Source organism: Lithobates pipiens, unplaced genomic scaffold, assembly GCF_037356315.1.
Source record: "Lithobates pipiens isolate NorthernLeopardFrog02 unplaced genomic scaffold, aLitPip1_a1.2 Scaffold_73, whole genome shotgun sequence".
Lineage (NCBI taxonomy): Eukaryota > Metazoa > Chordata > Amphibia > Anura > Ranidae > Lithobates > Lithobates pipiens.
The window spans coordinates 1,215,659-1,234,689 of NW_027507896.1; the positions used below are offsets into that span (position 1 = coordinate 1,215,659).

Consider the following 19,031-nt stretch of genomic DNA (forward strand, 5'->3'; position numbering starts at 1 on the left):
TGTATAATGTCAGGGGGACGTTTTGTGTATAATGTTGGGGGGACGTTTTGTGTATAATGTTGGGGGGCTGTATCATGTATAATGTTGGGGCATGTTTTGTGTATAATGTTGGGGGACATATCATGTATAATGTCGGGGGGCTGTATCATGTATAATGTCAGGGGACGTATCATGTATAATGTCGGGGGGCTGTACCATGTATAATGTCGGGGGGATGTTTTGTGTATAATGTTGGGGGACATATCATGTATAATGTCGGGGGGGCTGTATCATGTATAATGTCAGGGGGACGTATCATGTATAATGTCGGGGGGACGTATCATGTATAATGTCGGGGGGACGTATCATGTATAATGTCGGGGGGACGTATCATGTATAATGTTGGGGGGACATTTTGTGTATAATGTTGGGGGACATATGTATAATCTCAGGGGGCTGTATCATGTATAATGTTGGGGGACATATCATGTATAATGTCGGGGGGACGTATCATGTATAATGTTGGGGGACGTATCATGTATAATGTCGGGGGGACGTATCATGTATAATGTCGGGGGGCTGTATCATGTATAATGTCGGGGGGACGTATCATGTATAATGTCGGGGGGACGTATCATGTATAATGTCGGGGGGACGTATCATGTATAATGTCGGGGGGACGTATCAAGTATAATGTCGGGGGGATGTTTTGTATATAATGTTGGGGGACGTATCTAGTCTACCGTCGGGGATGTGACTACTTGTGAGAGCAGACATCATTTCCATGGCATTTCTCCTCCATCTTACCGGATGTAGAATCCCCGTTTGTTGCCGTTGGTGTTGTGCAGGGAGGCGCTGCCAGAGCCCAGACTGCTGTTCATCAGCTGTTCCCGCAGGTCGTGGATCTTGGCCTCAAACCGGCTGTACTCTGCAGGGACACATAATAGGACCACATGACTGACAGGAGCCCCATATCCCCCCCATCCTCACCAAGTGTGTTCCTCACAATTTGGTGACAGTGATGGACATCAAATAGAAGGTCAGCAACTCTGTACAATACTCCTTTATTAACTACTCCACAGTAACCACAGGCAGAATACACAGGCGTTGACGCGTTTCGGCCGTTATGACGTCTCTGTACTCAGGCATTGGTTACTGTGGAATAAATGAAGATTTTGTGATCCTTACATTGACTTCTGGGCCTTCTATTTGAATTACAGTGAGTGGAAGTGGCCTCCCTTCCCACCACCATTGTGTTTTCTGTCAGATGGATCATTTACATATCCAATCACCGACTTAAGGAATGGGCACACATTAGCCCAAAACATACAACATAAAGCATATTGCATACCTTCCGGTTTGTATTGTGCAATGATGGTGACGGTCTGGCCAGCGTTCTTCAGAGCGAGTGCTGCTTGTTCATGCGTCGCGTTCCTCAGATCTACTCCGTTCACCTGGCGGTCATTCAGGAAAATTGAGTAATGCACCTTCACTTGGTCACGTGTACAGCAGTCACATATTACACATAATGATACATATACTGCGGTGTCCATACTCACAGAAAGGATCTGATCGCCTTTCCGCAGGGCTCCGCTCAGATCTGCTGGTCCACCCGCCAAAATGAATGAGATAAAAATTCCTTCCCCATCTTCTCCACCAACGATATTAAAACCTAGGCCCGTTGATCCACGATGTATAACAATCCTCCGTGGTTCCCTGTAGAAATGGCAGAGGTGTGACAACCAGAACCCATCTATCCCCACATTGCCCGCATTCTCCACCCGAAATCTCCAACCTTTCTTCTATCCAGATACCAGATTTCTCAATAGAATACATTTTACACCAAACACTGACCATGTCCACCGTCCTTCCACCCCGCCTCACCTCCCTGCCCCTCTTACCGTGGCACCTCCTCCTCTCCCATTAGCTCTTTGGGGATTGGTGAGTATCTTCGAGGTGATGTTGGTGTCATGACTGGTGCATACTCAGGGCCCAGGTAACTGGGGTGACACAAATCACTGTCCAGCTGCTGAGAGTAGGCTGCAAATAGAAAGAGATGAGGATGAAGAAGAGAGGATAGAGAGAGAAGAAAGAAAAGGAAAGCGGGGAAAGGGAGAGCGAGGATTAGTGTAGGGGGTAGGGGTGACAGAGGGAGAGATGGGAAAGAGCGAACAATGCAGAGTGTAGTAGAATTTCATATTAACCAATATATGTTTTATGTTATTCATATTATTATTATATAGTAGTGGTTTTATCATTATTCAATAAGTAAAGCAATAGTTATTAATCTTTAATAATGTATACTATGTTTTCCATAGATTTACATGTTGAACTTTAGATGACCTCTCTGCTTCTTTCTCATACTTTTTATAAGTTTACTGGGTGAAAGTTCATTAGGATAGTTCATTTTAAGTTTTTAACTAAGCGCCATTTAGAAAAGAAAACACTTGACAGCAGATAAATCACAGAGATAAGATAAGAACATCTTATACAGGTGATTTAGAAATAATTATGTGGAATATAGGAAAGTTATGTACAGTACATTAAGTTTGACAGGGTCAAACAAAGGTCTGCTGGTGCCCTCATTAAAACACATTAAAATATATTGAATAAGGAACTGATATATATGTATATATTAATAATTAGACAATATTGAATAAAAGTAATTGGCTTTGTATAGGGCATATATATATACATATATACACACACATACATATAAATATGGATGATACAGTACTTTTTTGTGAAACCCATGTATGTATACATGCACAAAGAATTGTAAAGTGAGAAACAAACACATATAACATATTGGTGGGGTTATAGAAAGTTCATTCTCCCAAAGTCGTAAATCTGTCTTATCAGGACAAGGAGGGTTTGATTTAACACAGGTGGGTGCCATACTGTCTCTAAACAGGTGTTTTTAATTGGACAAAACCAGTTATAAATCACTTTAACATATAGGAATTCTGGGAATGAATAAGTAAGTCTGGTTGTAGAACAGGTGTCAGATATATAGTTAGTTACAATGACGTAGATCTTAGCAAGCAATCATATCTAGGAGAGATGGCTAAGATAAGGCTTGTAAAAGGGAATACAAATGCAAGTTCTACAATTGTTATGCAGACAAGTCAGATAGGAGCTCATAAGGCTGAACTCTATGTATGCTGCCCTATTGCAGGGGTCATAGAGGTCAGAACCAATGGGCAAATATCTGTTCCTTTTGTTGTAACTTGTCTCCTCGTACGAGTCAAATAAAGAAAACCTGTGTCACTGAAGTCCAGCCTGCTTTGATACGTTATTATTCTACATCAAGAGGGAGAGAGGGAGGGAGAGAGGGAGGGAGAGAGGGGGGAGAGAGGGGGGAGAGAGGGGGGAGGAGGGTGGGGTCTGAAAAAGGGAACAGGTGAGATGAAGGTAGAGGAGGAAGCATTGGCAGACAGTGACATACAGGTGAGATGGAGGTAGAGGAGGAAGCGTTGGTAGACGGTGACATACAGGTGAGATGAAGGTAGAGGAGGAAGCGTTGGTAGACAGTGACATACAGGTGAGATGAAGGTAGAGGAGGAAGCGTTGGTAGACGGTGACATACAGGTGAGATGAAGGTAGAGGAGGAAGAGTTGGTAGACAGTGACATACAGGTGAGATGGAGGTAGAGGAGGAAGCGTTGGTAGATGGTGACATACAGGTGAGATGGAGGTAGAGGAGGAAGCATTGGCAGACAGTGACATACAGGTGAGATGGAGGTAGAGGAGGAAGCGTTGGCAGACAGTGACATACAGGTGAGATGGAGGTAGAGGAGGAAGCGTTGGCAGACAGTGACATACAGGTGAGATGAAGGTAGAGGAGGAAGCATTGGCAGACAGTGACATACAGGTGAGATGAAGGTAGAGGAGGAAGCGTTGGTAGACAGTGACATACAGGTGAGATGAAGGTAGAGGAGGAAGCGTTGGCAGACAGTGACATACAGGTGAGATGAAGGTAGAGGAGGAAGCGTTGGTAGACGGTGACATACAGGTGAGATGAAGGTAGAGGAGGAAGCGTTGGTAGACGGTGACATACAGGTGAGATGAAGGTAGAGGAGGAAGCGTTGGTAGACAGTGACATACAGGTGAGATGAAGGTAGAGGAGGAAGCGTTGGCAGACACTGACATACAGGTGAGATGAAGGTAGAGGAGGAAGCGTTGGCAGACAGTGACATACAGGTGAGATGAAGGTAGAGGAGGAAGCGTTGGCAGACAGTGACATACAGGTGAGATGGAGGTAGAGGAGGAAGCGTTGGTAGACGGTGACATACAGGTGAGATGAAGGTAGAGGAGGAAGCGTTGGCAGACAGTGACATACAGGTGAGATGAAGGTAGAGGAGGAAGCATTGGCAGACAGTGACATACAGGTGAGATGAAGGTAGAGGAGAAAGCGTTGGCAGACAGTGACATACAGGTGAGATGAAGGTAGAGGAGGAAGAGTTGGTAGATGGTGACATACAGGTGAGATGGAGGTAGAGGAGGAAGCGTTGGTAGACAGTGACATACAGGTGAGATGGAGGTAGAGGAGGAAGCGTTGGCAGACGGTGACATACAGATGAGATGAAGGTAGAGGAAGAAGAGTTGGTAGACAGTGACATACAGGTGAGATGGAGGTAGAGGAGGAAGCGTTGGTAGACGGTGACATACAGGTGAGATGGAGGTAGAGGAGGAAGTGTTGGTAGACGGTGACATACAGGTGAGATGAAGGTAGAGGAGGAAGCGTTGGCAGACGGTGACATACAGGTGAGATGGAGGTAGAGGAGGAAGTGTTGGCAGACGGTGACATACAGGTGAGATGGAGGTAGAGGAGGAAGCGTTGGTAGACGGTGACATACAGGTGAGATGGAGGTAGAGGAGGAAGCGTTGGCAGACGGTGACATACAGGTGAGATGGAGGTAGAGGAGGAAGTGTTGGCAGACGGTGACATACAGGTGAGATGAAGGTAGAGGAGGAAGAGTTGGTAGACAGTGACATACAGGTGAGATGGAGATAGAGGAGGAAGCGTTGGTAGACGGTGACATACAGGTGAGATGAAGGTAGAGGAGGAAGCGTTGGCAGACGGTGACATACAGGTGAGATGGAAGTAGAGGAGGAAGTGTTGGCAGACGGTGACATACAGGTGAGATGGAGGTAGAGGAGGAAGCGTTGGTAGACGGTGACATACAGGTGAGATGGAGGTAGAGGAGGAAGCGTTGGCAGACGGTGACGTACAGGTGAGATGGAGGTAGAGGAGGAAGCGTTGGCAGACAGTGACATACAGGTGAGATGAAGGTAGAGGAGGAAGCGTTGGCAGACAGTGACATACAGGTGAGATGAAGGTAGAGGAGGAAGCGTTGGTAGACAGTGACATACAGGTGAGATGAAGGTAGAGGAGGAAGCGTTGGTAGACGGTGACATACAGGTGAGATGAAGGTAGAGGAGGAAGCATTGGTAGACAGTGACATACAGGTGAGATGGAGGTAGAGGAGGAAGCGTTGGCAGACAGTGACATACAGGTGAGATGGAGGTAGAGGAGGAAGTGTTGGTAGACGGTGACATACAGGTGAGATGGAGGTAGAGGAGGAAGTGTTGGCAGACGGTGACATACAGGTGAGATGGAGGTAGAGGAGGAAGTGTTGGCAGACAGTGACATACAGGTGAGATGGAGGTAGAGGAGGAAGCGTTGGCAGACAGTGACATACAGGTGAGATGGAGGTAGAGGAGGAAGTGTTGGTAGACGGTGACATACAGGTGAGATGGAGGTAGAGGAGGAAGTGTTGGCAGACGGTGACATACAGGTGAGATGAAGGTAGAGGAGGAAGTGTTGGCAGACGGTGACATACAGGTGAGATGGAGGTAGAGGAGGAAGTGTTGGCAGACAGTGACATACAGGTGAGATGGAGGTAGAGGAGGAAGTGTTGGCAGACAGTGACATACAGGTGAGATGAAGGTAGAGGAGGAAGCGTTGGCAGACAGTGACATACAGGTGAGATGAAGGTAGAGGAGGAAGCGTTGGTAGACGGTGACATACAGGTGAGATGAAGGTAGAGGAGGAAGCGTTGGTAGACACTGACATACAGGTGAGATGAAGGTAGAGGAGGAAGCGTTGGTAGACGGTGACATACAGGTGAGATGAAGGTAGAGGAGGAAGCGTTGGCAGACAGTGACATACAGGTGAGATGGAGGTAGAGGAGGAAGCGTTGGTAGACAGTGACATACAGGTGAGATGAAGGTAGAGGAGGAAGCGTTGGCAGACAGTGACATACAGGTGAGATGAAGGTAGAGGAGGAAGCGTTGGTAGACAGTGACATACAGGTGAGATGAAGGTAGAGGAGGAAGCGTTGGTAGACAGTGACATACAGGTGAGATGAAGGTAGAGGAGGAAGCGTTGGTAGACGGTGACATACAGGTGAGATGAAGGTAGAGGAGGAAGCGTTGGTAGACAGTGACATACAGGTGAGATGAAGGTAGAGGAGGAAGCGTTGGTAGACGGTGACATACAGGTGAGATGAAGGTAGAGGAGGAAGTGTTGGCAGACGGTGACATACAGGTGAGATGGAGGTAGAGGAGGAAGTGTTGGCAGACAGTGACATACAGGTGAGATGGAGGTAGAGGAGGAAGCGTTGGCAGACAGTGACATACAGGTGAGATGGAGGTAGAGGAGGAAGTGTTGGTAGACGGTGACATACAGGTGAGATGGAGGTAGAGGAGGAAGTGTTGGCAGACGGTGACATACAGGTGAGATGAAGGTAGAGGAGGAAGTGTTGGCAGACGGTGACATACAGGTGAGATGGAGGTAGAGGAGGAAGTGTTGGCAGACAGTGACATACAGGTGAGATGGAGGTAGAGGAGGAAGTGTTGGCAGACAGTGACATACAGGTGAGATGAAGGTAGAGGAGGAAGCGTTGGCAGACAGTGACATACAGGTGAGATGAAGGTAGAGGAGGAAGCGTTGGTAGACGGTGACATACAGGTGAGATGAAGGTAGAGGAGGAAGCGTTGGTAGACACTGACATACAGGTGAGATGAAGGTAGAGGAGGAAGCGTTGGTAGACGGTGACATACAGGTGAGATGAAGGTAGAGGAGGAAGCGTTGGCAGACAGTGACATACAGGTGAGATGGAGGTAGAGGAGGAAGCGTTGGTAGACAGTGACATACAGGTGAGATGAAGGTAGAGGAGGAAGCGTTGGCAGACAGTGACATACAGGTGAGATGAAGGTAGAGGAGGAAGCGTTGGTAGACAGTGACATACAGGTGAGATGAAGGTAGAGGAGGAAGCGTTGGTAGACAGTGACATACAGGTGAGATGAAGGTAGAGGAGGAAGCGTTGGTAGACGGTGACATACAGGTGAGATGAAGGTAGAGGAGGAAGCGTTGGTAGACAGTGACATACAGGTGAGATGAAGGTAGAGGAGGAAGCGTTGGTAGACGGTGACATACAGGTGAGATGAAGGTAGAGGAGGAAGCGTTGGTAGACAGTGACATACAGGTGAGATGAAGGTAGAGGAGGAAGCGTTGGTAGACAGTGACATACAGGTGAGATGGAGGTAGAGGAGGAAGCGTTGGTAGACAGTGACATACAGGTGAGATGAAGGTAGAGGAGGAAGCGTTGGCAGACAGTGACATACAGGTGAGATGAAGGTAGAGGAGGAAGCGTTGGTAGACGGTGACATACAGGTGAGATGAAGGTAGAGGAGGAAGCGTTGGTAGACACTGACATACAGGTGAGATGAAGGTAGAGGAGGAAGCGTTGGTAGACGGTGACATACAGGTGAGATGAAGGTAGAGGAGGAAGCGTTGGCAGACAGTGACATACAGGTGAGATGAAGGTAGAGGAGGAAGCGTTGGTAGACAGTGACATACAGGTGAGATGAAGGTAGAGGAGGAAGCGTTGGTAGACGGTGACATACAGGTGAGATGAAGGTAGAGGAGGAAGCGTTGGTAGACACTGACATACAGGTGAGATGAAGGTAGAGGAGGAAGCGTTGGTAGACAGTGACATACAGGTGAGATGAAGGTAGAGGAGGAAGCGTTGGTAGACAGTGACATACAGGTGAGATGAAGGTAGAGGAGGAAGCGTTGGTAGACACTGACATACAGGTGAGATGAAGGTAGAGGAGGAAGCGTTGGTAGACAGTGACATACAGGTGAGATGAAGGTAGAGGAGGAAGCGTTGGTAGACAGTGACATACAGGTGAGATGGAGGTAGAGGAGGAAGCGTTGGTAGACGGTGACATACAGGTGAGATGAAGGTAGAGGAGGAAGCGTTGGTAGACGGTGACATACAGGTGAGATGAAGGTAGAGGAGGAAGCGTTGGTAGACAGTGACATACAGGTGAGATGGAGGTAGAGGAGGAAGCGTTGGTAGACGGTGACATACAGGTGAGATGGAGGTAGAGGAGGAAGCGTTGGTAGACGGTGACATACAAGTTGTGATATCTGGGGGAGCGTAAGAATCATTCAGGTAGACGTTGGTGGGTTTGGCCACTTTCAGGTAGACGATATCTGATGTGTTCTTTAGAGCCGCCACTGCATCTTCATGCATCACATCCTCCAAACTGACATGATTCACCTACAAGACAACAAAGGGTTAAATCTACAAAAGTCTTGCAGCAGCCATTTTGGTATTCATTATAGACCTGGCATATAAACGCATATTATATATATAGACTTTATATCTGCCTTTCTAAAATGCAGTGTGTAAAATTCCCCAGCTGGACGGGCTTCATATGGGTGGTAGAGAATATAGGGAAGGTAGGAGACGGCTTCATATGGGCGATAGGAGAATATGGGGAAGGTAGGAGACGGGCTTCATATGGGTGGTAGGAGAATATAGGGAAGGTAGGAGACGGGCTTCATATGGGTGGTAGAGAATATGGGGAAGGTAGGAGACGGGCTTCATATGGGTGGTAGAGAATATAGGGGAGGTAGGAGACGGGCTTCATATGGGTGGTAGGAGAATATAGGGAAGGTAGGAGACGGGCTTCATATGGGTGGTAGGAGAATATAGGGAAGGTAGGAGATGGGCTTCATATGGGTGGTAGAGAATATAGGGAAGGTAGGAGACGGGCTTCATATGGGTGGTAGGAGAATATAGGGGAGGTAGGAGACGGGCTTCATATGGGTGGTAGGAGAATATAGGGGAGGTAGGAGACGGGCTTCATATGGGTGGTAGGAGAATATAGGGAAGGTAGGAGACGTGCTTCATATGGGTGGTAGAGAATATAGGGAAGGTAGGAGATGGGCTTCATATGGGTGGTAGGAGAATATGGGGAAGGTAGGAGACGGGCTTCATATGGGCGGTAGAGAATATAGGGAAGGTAGGAGACGGGCTTCATATGGGCGATAGGAGAATATGGGGAAGGTAGGAGACGGGCTTCATATGGGTGGTAGAGAATATAGGGAAGGTAGGAGACGGGCTTCATATGGGTGGTAGGAGAATATAGGGAAGGTAGGAGACGGGCTTCATATGGGTGGTAGGAGAACATAGGGAAGGTAGGAGACGGGCTTCATATGGGTGGTAGGAGAATATAGGGAAGGTAGGAGACGGGCTTCATATGGGTGGTAGGAGAATATAGGGAAGGTAGGAGACGGGCTTCATATGGGTGGTAGAGAATATAGGGAAGGTAGGAGACGGGCTTCATATGGGTGGTAGGAGAATATAGGGAAGGTAGGAGACGGGCTTCATATGGGTGGTAGGAGAATATAGGGAAGGTAGGAGACGGGCTTCATATGGGTGGTAGAGAATATAGGGAAGGTAGGAGACGTGCTTCATATGGGTGGTAGAGAATATAGGGAAGGTAGGAGACGGGCTTCATATGGGTGGTAGAGAATATAGGGAAGGTAGGAGACGGCTTCATATGGGTGGTAGAGAATATAGGGAAGGTAGGAGACGTGCTTCATATGGGTGGTAGAGAATATAGGGAAGGTAGGAGACGGGCTTCATATGGGTGGTAGGAGAATATGGGGAAGGTAGGAGACGGGCTTCATATGGGCGGTAGAGAATATAGGGAAGGTAGGAGACGGGCTTCATATGGGCGATAGGAGAATATGGGGAAGGTAGGAGACGGGCTTCATATGGGTGGTAGAGAATATAGGGAAGGTAGGAGACGGGCTTCATATGGGTGGTAGGAGAATATAGGGAAGGTAGGAGACGGCTTCATATGGGTGGTAGGAGAATATAGGGAAGGTAGGAGACGGGCTTCATATGGGTGGTAGAGAATATAGGGAAGGTAGGAGACGGGCTTCATATGGGTGGTAGAGAATATAGGGAAGGTAGGAGACGGGCTTCATATGGGTGGTAGGAGAATATGGGGAAGGTAGGAGACATAGAGGTGAGATGACGGTAGAGGAGGTGATGGTGACATAGAGGTGAGATGACGGTAGAGGAGGTGATGGTGACAGAGGTGAGATGACGGTAGAGGAGGTGACGGTGACAGAGGTGAGGTGATGGTAGAGGAGGTGACGGTGACAGAGGTGAGGTGATGGTAGAGGAGGTGACGGTGACATAGAGGTGAGATGAAGGTAGAGGAGGTGACGGTGACATAGAGGTGAGATGACGGTAGAGGAGGTGACGGTGACATAGAGGTGAGGTGATGGTAGAGGAGGTGATGGTGACATAGAGGTGAGATGACGGTAGAGGAGGTGACGGTGACAGAGGTGAGATGAAGGTAGAGGAGGTGACGGTGACATAGAGGTGAGATGAAGGTAGAGGAGGTGATGGTGACAGAGGTGAGATGACGGTAGAGGAGGTGACGGTGACAGAGGTGAGATGAAGGTAGAGGAGGTGACGGTGACATAGAGGTGAGATGACGGTAGAGGAGGTGATGGTGACAGAGGTGAGATGACGGTAGAGGAGGTGACGGTGACATAGAGGTGAGATGACGGTAGAGGAGGTGACGGTGACATAGAGGTGAGATGACGGTAGAGGAGGTGATGGTGACAGAGGTGAGATGAAGGTAGAGGAGGTGACGGTGACATAGAGGTGAGATGAAGGTAGAGGAGGTGACGGTGACATAGAGGTGAGGTGATGGTAGAGGAGGTGACGGTGACATAGAGGTGAGATGACGGTAGAGGAGGTGACGGTGACATAGAGGTGAGGTGATGGTAGAGGAGGTGACGGTGACATAGAGGTGAGATGACGGTAGAGGAGATGACGGTGACATAGAGGTGAGATGATGGTAGAGGAGGTGATGGTGACATAGAAGTTAGATGACGGTAGAGGAGGTGATGGTGACATAGAGGTGAGATGACGGTAGAGGAGGTGACGGTGACATAGAGGTGAGATGACGGTAGAGGAGGTGATGGTGACATAGAGGTGAGATGATGGTAGAGGAGGTGACGGTGACATAGAGGTGAGGTGATGGTAGAGGAGGTGACGGTGACATAGAGGTGAGATGAAGGTAGAGGAGGTGACGGTGACGGTGACATAGAGGTGAGATGACGGTAGAGGAGGTGATGGTGACAGAGGTGAGATGAAGGTAGAGGAGGTGACGGTGACATAGAGGTGAGATGAAGGTAGAGGAGGTGACGGTGACATAGAGGTGAGATGACGGTAGAGGAGATGACGGTGACATAGAGGTGAGATGATGGTAGAGGAGGTGATGGTGACATAGAAGTTAGATGACGGTAGAGGAGGTGATGGTGACATAGAGGTGAGATGACGGTAGAGGAGGTGACGGTGACATAGAGGTGAGATGACGGTAGAGGAGGTGATGGTGACATAGAGGTGAGATGATGGTAGAGGAGGTGACGGTGACATAGAGGTGAGGTGATGGTAGAGGAGGTGACGGTGACATAGAGGTGAGGTGATGGTAGAGGAGGTGACGGTGACATAGAGGTGAGGTGATGGTAGAGGAGGTGACGGTGACATAGAGGTGAGATGACGGTAGAGGAGGTGACGGTGACATAGAGGTGAGATGACGGTAGAGGAGGTGATGGTGACATAGAGGTGAGATGACGGTAGAGGAGGTGATGGTGACATAGAGGTGAGATGACGGTAGAGGAGGTGATGGTGACATAGAAGTGAGATGACGGTAGAGGAGGTGATGGTGACATAGAGGTGAGATGACGGTAGAGGAGGTGACGGTGACATAGAGGTGAGGTGATGGTAGAGGAGGTGACGGTGACATAGAGGTGAGGTGATGGTAGAGGAGGTGACGGTGACATAGAGGTGAGATGATGGTAGAGGAGGTGACGGTGACATAGAGGTGAGATGATGGTAGAGGAGGTGACGGTGACATAGAGGTGAGATGACGGTAGAGGAGGTGATGGTGACATAGAGGTGAGATGACGGTAGAGGAGGTGATGGTGACATAGAGGTGAGATGACGGTAGAGGAGGTGACGGTGACATAGAGGTGAGATGACGGTAGAGGAGGTGATGGTGACATAGAGGTGAGATGACGGTAGAGGAGGTGACGGTGACATAGAGGTGAGATGACGGTAGAGGAGATGACGGTGACATAGAGGTGAGATGACGGTAGAGGAGGTGATGGTGACATAGAGGTGAGATGACGGTAGAGGAGGTGACGGTGACATAGAGGTGAGGTGATGGTAGAGGAGGTGACGGTGACAGAGGTGAGATGACGGTAGAGGAGGTGATGGTGACATAGAGGTGAGGTGATGGTAGAGGAGGTGATGGTGACATAGAGGTGAGATGACGGTAGAGGAGGTGACGGTGACATAGAGGTGAGATGACGGTAGAGGAGGTGATGGTGACATAGAGGTGAGGTGATGGTAGAGGAGGTGACGGTGACATAGAGGTGAGATGACGGTAGAGGAGGTGACGGTGACATAGAGGTGAGATGACGGTAGAGGAGGTGATGGTGACATAGAGGTGAGGTGATGGTAGAGGAGGTGATGGTGACATAGAGGTGAGATGACGGTAGAGGAGGTGATGGTGACATAGAGGTGAGATGAAGGTAGAGGAGGTGATGGTGACAGAGGTGAGCTGACGGTAGAGGAGGTGACGGTGACATACAGGTGAGGTGACGGTAGAGGAGGGACAGGGCACTGAGCAGACTTCACCTTGAATTACATGTATGTCAGGAATTCTTCTGACCACGCCCCCCAGGATGGATCTCAAGTCTATCTTTTGATGAACCTAGCTAACATGGAGAAATAACGGAGAAAAGGTGCTGAACTCACCGCTAGAATTTTGTCTCCAATCTGAAGCCGGCAATCCTTGTGTGCTGCTCCGCCCTCAATAATCTTCGTCACATATATACTATTATCTCCAGGAATGTGCTGGTTCCCGACACCGCCGGCAATGCTGAAGCCAAGACCTGAGCAGAGAGGACACTATGGCGTCACCGGCAGAGGACATACTATTTGATGTTCTATATACTGTATACATATGTCTGCCTATTCCCATGTTGTACGAACAGTATATATATTATATGTACATATTGTAAGGGATCTTCCCGGGGTAGGGTGTGTTTGGACACAGTTCACAGCAGACTTGGAATTTATAAAGCAGATCTTGGCGTTTATTCGTGGTACAAACAGTCCAGCAAACAAAATATACAGCAACACCGTGCTTTCTAAGTACAACAAAAATAAAAGTCCTAGCCCGGCTGGGCGCTTACTAACAGGTTCTGCTCACCTATCTGACACTTACAAACACAGCGTCTTTCGCCTGGATATCGCAGGGTGAGTTTTAGCTCCAGCAGTGGCTGTGCTTGCAGCTTCCTTCAACACACAGATTGTTCATTCCCTGGCTGAGAGCAATCACCTGCAGACCCTGCAGAGCCTTTAGCTTCCCAGGCTAATTAGGATCAAAGCTCACCTGATCCAAAACCCAGAACTGGATCGGGGGATGTGGAATGACAGGTCCCTCTACCAAACCTACCTGCCATTCCATATAAACCCAGGCCCGGCAAAATTAAATAACAACTCAGCAGCATATCGCTGCTGAGAAACTGATCCATCCTGGATTTACCATCTCACACTGTGTAGCAACCTAGGTGAGATGTACACCCCCTCGATCACTTCTCCAGTGACATGTCTACAATATCTATATATTAGTCTGCCTATTCCCAATACACGCTGTGACGGAACCGATCCCACACTCCGATTGAGTGCTTCCATCTATATACCGCTTCCTAAGTCCTGGAACACAAGTCCAATGGATCTGGCTATAGGAACCCCCGAGAACTAGACGACACCAGTCTTGGAGGACATCAGGAATTACCTTTATTTGAGATCTCACACAAAATAACAAAAACAGGGGGGTGACTAAAACCTAACCTAATTAGCATGAGCTAATTATCTAAATCAACACTCAGGCAAGTTGACTGAGGGATAAGACTTTTCGGCTCCTAGCTCACTAACAATTCAATTGCAGGTTAATTAGCACAAACAACAAAACAATAATAGGTGAAATACTCTTTAGAATCGGTGTCAAGCCAGACTAGACTCATTTACATTATACAAGACAACAGACAGGTGGCTGGAGGTGATGATATTAGCATCTAAGAGTTTGTGTCCCAATAGTGTGATTCAGTCTATTGCTAACATGGCATTTACATATTCAGAGTCTGTGTGTCTTGGGGGGGGGGGGGGGCACGGACCTGAATCCAAGTAACACCACCTCAGGGGTCCCCAGGCATACAGCTCACAAAGAGCACCGTTCCCCCAAATGCCAGGGCCCATAATCACAAGGCAAGAGGCTCGCATTCAGTCCCCTCCAAGAGCCTCGGTCCCGGCTAGGTCTGTCACACACCCTGTCACCCTGTAGCAGAAACTACATTGGTGGGGTCCCATTATATATATTGGTGGCGGGGGTCTACAGGAGCAGAGATTACAACATGGTGGGGGCATGATATCGCCATCCCTTTTCAGTGATAGCTGTTGGCAGAGCCCTCCAGAGCAGAGCTTAGACGGGGTGGGGGCACGAGTAAAGAGTGCCACATTATACCCCCATCACTTTTCAGTGACTTACCTTTTGGCCCTTTGATCAGTTTGATCTCAAGGATCTTCTCAGACGCCGGTTTTCTGCGCATGACATAAAGTCGGACTATGGAACCGGCATCCTTCAGAGCCTCCACGGCAGTGCTGTGCGTCACCTCCCGTACGTCTACCTCATTTACAAACAGGATGCTGTCATTCACCCTGAGAGGGAAACACAAAAAAGAGGTCAGTTCTGGTGGAAATGATTGGCTGACGGGGACGAGAGCGTGGGTATGGTAAATGGTGATTGGATGATGGGGGAGGGTGGGCAGGTATGACGAAGGATGGCTAGATGATGGAGGAGGGAGAGCTGTTGCAGTGGAAGATAACCAAATCGTTATAGTGAAAGATGATTGGATGATGAGAGAAGAAGGGCAGATATATCAGAAAATGACTAGATGACGGAGGAGGGTGGGCAGCTCTGGTGGAAGATGGTTGGATGATCTCAGAAGGTGGGCAGCTCTGGTGGAAGATGGTTGGATGATCTCAGGAGGTGGGCAGCTCTGGTGGAAGATGATTGGATGATCTCAGGAGGTGGGCAGTTATAGTGAAAGATGATTGGATGATGAGAGAAGAAGGGCAGATATATCAGAAAATGACTAGATGACGGAGGAGGGTGGGCAGCTCTGGTGGAAGATGATTGGATGATCTCAGAAGGTGGGCAGCTCTGGTGGAAGATGGTTGGATGATCTCAGAAGGTGGGCAGTTATAGCGAAAGATGATTGGATGATGAGAGAAGAAGGGCAGATATATCAGAAAATGACTAGATGACGGAGGAGGGTGGGCAGCTCTGGTGGAAGATGATTGGATGATCTCAGAAGGTGGGCAGCTCTGGTGGAAGATAGTTGGATGATCTCAGAAGGTGGGCAGTTATAGTGAAAGATGATTGGATGATGAGAGAAGAAGGGCAGATATATCAGAAAATGACTAGATGACGGAGGAGGGTGGGCAGCTCTGGTGGAAGATGATTGGATGATCTCAGAAGGTGGGCAGCTCTGGTGGAAGATGGTTGGATGATCTCAGAAGGTGGGCAGTTATAGTGAAAGATGATTGGATGATGAGAGAAGAAGGGCAGATATATCAGAAAATGACTAGATGACGGAGGAGGGTGGGCAGCTCTGGTGGAAGATGATTGGATGATCTCAGAAGGTGGGCAGCTCTGGTGGAAGATGGTTGGATGATCTCAGAAGGTGGGCAGTTATAGTGAAAGATGATTGGATGATGAGAGAGGAAGGGCAGATATATCGGAAAATGACTAGATGATGGAGGAGGGTGGGCAGCTCTGGTGGAAGATGATTGGATGATCTCAGAAGGTGGGCAGCTCTGGTGGAAGATGGTTGGATGATCTCAGAAGGTGGGCAGCTCTGGTGGAAGATGGTTGGATGATCTCAGAAGGTGGGCAGCTCTGGTGGAAGATGGTTGGATGATCTCAGAAGGTGGGCAGCTCTGGTGGAAGATGGTTGGATGATCTCAGAAGGTGGGCAGTTATAGTGAAAGATGATTGGATGATGAGAGAGGAAGGGCAGATGTATCGGAAAATGACTAGATGACGGAGGAGGGTAGGCAGCTCTGGTGGAAGATGATTGGATGATCTCAGAAAGTGGGCAGCTCTGATGGAAGATGATTGGATGATCTCAGGAGGTGGGCAGCTCTGGTGGAAGATGATTGGATGATCTCAGGAGGTGGGCAGTTATAGTGAAAGATGATTGGATGATGAGAGAAGAAGGGCAGATATATCGGAAAATGACTAGATGACGGAGGAGGGTGGGCAGCTCTGGTGGAAGATGATTGGATGATCTCAGAAGGTGGGCAGCTCTGGTGGAAGATGGTTGGATGATCTCAGGAGGTGGGCAGCTCTGGTGGAAGATGATTGGATGATCTCAGGAGGTGGGCAGCTCTGGTGGAAGATGGTTGGATGATCTCAGGAGGTGGGCAGCTCTGGTGGAAGATGATTGGATGATCTCAGGAGGTGGGCAGTTATAGTGAAAGATGATTGGATGATGAGAGAGGAAGGGCAGATGTATCGGAAAATGACTAGATGACGGAGGAGGGTAGGCAGCTCTGGTGGAAGATGATTGGATGATCTCAGAAAGTGGGCAGCTCTGGTGGAAGATGGTTGGATGATCTCAGGAGGTGGGCAGCTCTGGTGGAAGATGATTGGATGATCTCAGGAGGTGGGCAATTATGGTAAAAGATGATGGAACTATAGCTTTTCTTTCCTAGGGCCTCCTCTTGTCAGCCTCCTATAGGTCGGCTCCGCCCTCCTGAGCCCCTAGGACAGCCCCTAACGGGAACATAAATTGAGGCTGGCTCCTCCTCCCGTAACTAGACTCATTGACACGAGGAGGATCCAGGAGGAAACAATTATGGTAAGTATCAGCTAAACAATTTTCCAGATTTCTGAACCTCCTTATGGCCGCCTACTAAGGTATGTGCCATCAAAAAATAGAAGAAGAGGGAAGCAGTAGCAGTCTTCAATGAATAGAAGAAGAATGCTCATTATTTAGACAAAGCAGTGAAAGTTCCTGTGGGATCTACAGGCCCAAAACTCGCATCAATCCTGTAATAAATGGAGTTGGGTGTTGCTGGCTTACAAATGGTCTCCAGCGCCACGTTTCCAGTCATTTGCCTGCAGACCCCACAACTCGGCTAGAATGATTTCGGAGGAGGGAGGAAGAACAGACGACGTATAGGCCAGTTGAATGGAAAGGAAAGCCCATAACGTCTCCAACTGATCTTCTACCACTTCCATCAGCTCATTCCCCACAGTTACAACCTTTTGTACCACCTCCACCACTGTTGGCGCTATATGAATCTTGTATAATAATAATACCAGCAGTACTGCATAGCCCACAGAAGGGGAACCATGGCCTTCTCAGCCAATATGGTAAAATGGTAATGGCCTGGACACCCCTCCAGCTGTAACAACATCTAGCCAAGATTGTCTGACGCAAAGGTGAGAAAGGAGCATCCATCATACAGAGGGGCTAGGGAGGCACTGCTGACCCATAGAAGGCTGAGGAGAAGAGGTATAGAAAAATTGGATAATTGAGGAGGGAGGCCATTTATGGTGAGAGACGACTGGATGATGGGGATGAAAGAGGTTATGAAAGAATGACAAGGAAGGTTATAATGGAAGATGGTTGGATGATGGAGGAAGGAGGGTGGGTTATGAAGGAAGGTGATTGGATGATGGGGATGACAGGGAGGCTTTGAAAGAAGATGGTTGGATGATGGAGTAAGGAGGGTGGATATAAAGGAAGATGATTGGATGATGGGAAAGGGAGGAAGGTTATGAAGGAAGATGGTTGGATGATGGGAAAGGTTATGAAGGAATATGGTTGGATGATAGGAAAGGGAGGAAGGTTATGAAGGAAGATGATTGGATCATGGGAAAGGTTATGAAGGTAGATGGTTGGATGATGGGAAAGGGAGGAAGGTTATGAAGGAAGATGATTGGATCATGGGAAAGGGAGGAATGTTATGAAGGAAGATGGTTGGATGATGGGAAAGGGAGGAATGTTATGAAGGAAGATGGTTGGATGATGGGAAAGGGAGGAAGGTTATGAAGGAAGATGACTGGATGATGGGAAAGGGAGAAAGGTTATGAAGGAAGATGATTGGATCATGGGAAAGGGAGGAATGTTATAAAGGAAGATGGTTGGATGATGGGAAAGGGAGGAAGGTTATGAAGGAAGATGATTGGATGATGGCAAAGGGAGGAAGGTTATGAAAGAAGATGATTTGATGATGGAGGAAGGAGAGTGGTTATGAAGGAAGATGATTGGATGATGGGAAAGGGAGGGTCGTTATGAAGGAAGATGGTTGGATGATGAGGAAGGGAGGAAGTTTATGAAGGAAGATGATTGGATGATGGGAAAGGGAGGAATGTTATGAAGGAAGATGGTTGGATGATGGGAAAGGGAGGAAGGTTATGAAGGAAGATGGTTGGATGATGGGAAAGGTTATGAAGGAATATGGTTGGATGATAGGAAAGGGAGGAAGGTTATGAAGGAAGATGATTGGATCATGGGAAAGGTTATGAAGGAAGATGGTTGGATGATGGGAAAGGGAGGAAGGTTATGAAGGAAGATGATTG

The 19,031-nt window shown here is 48.3% G+C and overlaps 1 protein-coding gene across 1 annotated transcript in view; it reads right to left on the reverse strand.

The window, feature by feature from the left end:
* Nucleotides 1-19,031, reverse strand: part of LOC143959408 (disks large homolog 4-like) — a gene marked incomplete in the record, with an annotated part of 327,564 nt that overhangs the window by 42,028 nt on the left and 266,505 nt on the right. Inside the window, 7 exon segments of the mRNA XM_077468048.1 lie at nt 787-907; nt 1,331-1,433; nt 1,539-1,695; nt 1,881-2,019; nt 8,410-8,554; nt 13,130-13,266; nt 14,925-15,094. Coding sequence (XP_077324174.1) covers nt 787-907; nt 1,331-1,433; nt 1,539-1,695; nt 1,881-2,019; nt 8,410-8,554; nt 13,130-13,266; nt 14,925-15,094 — 972 coding nt within the window.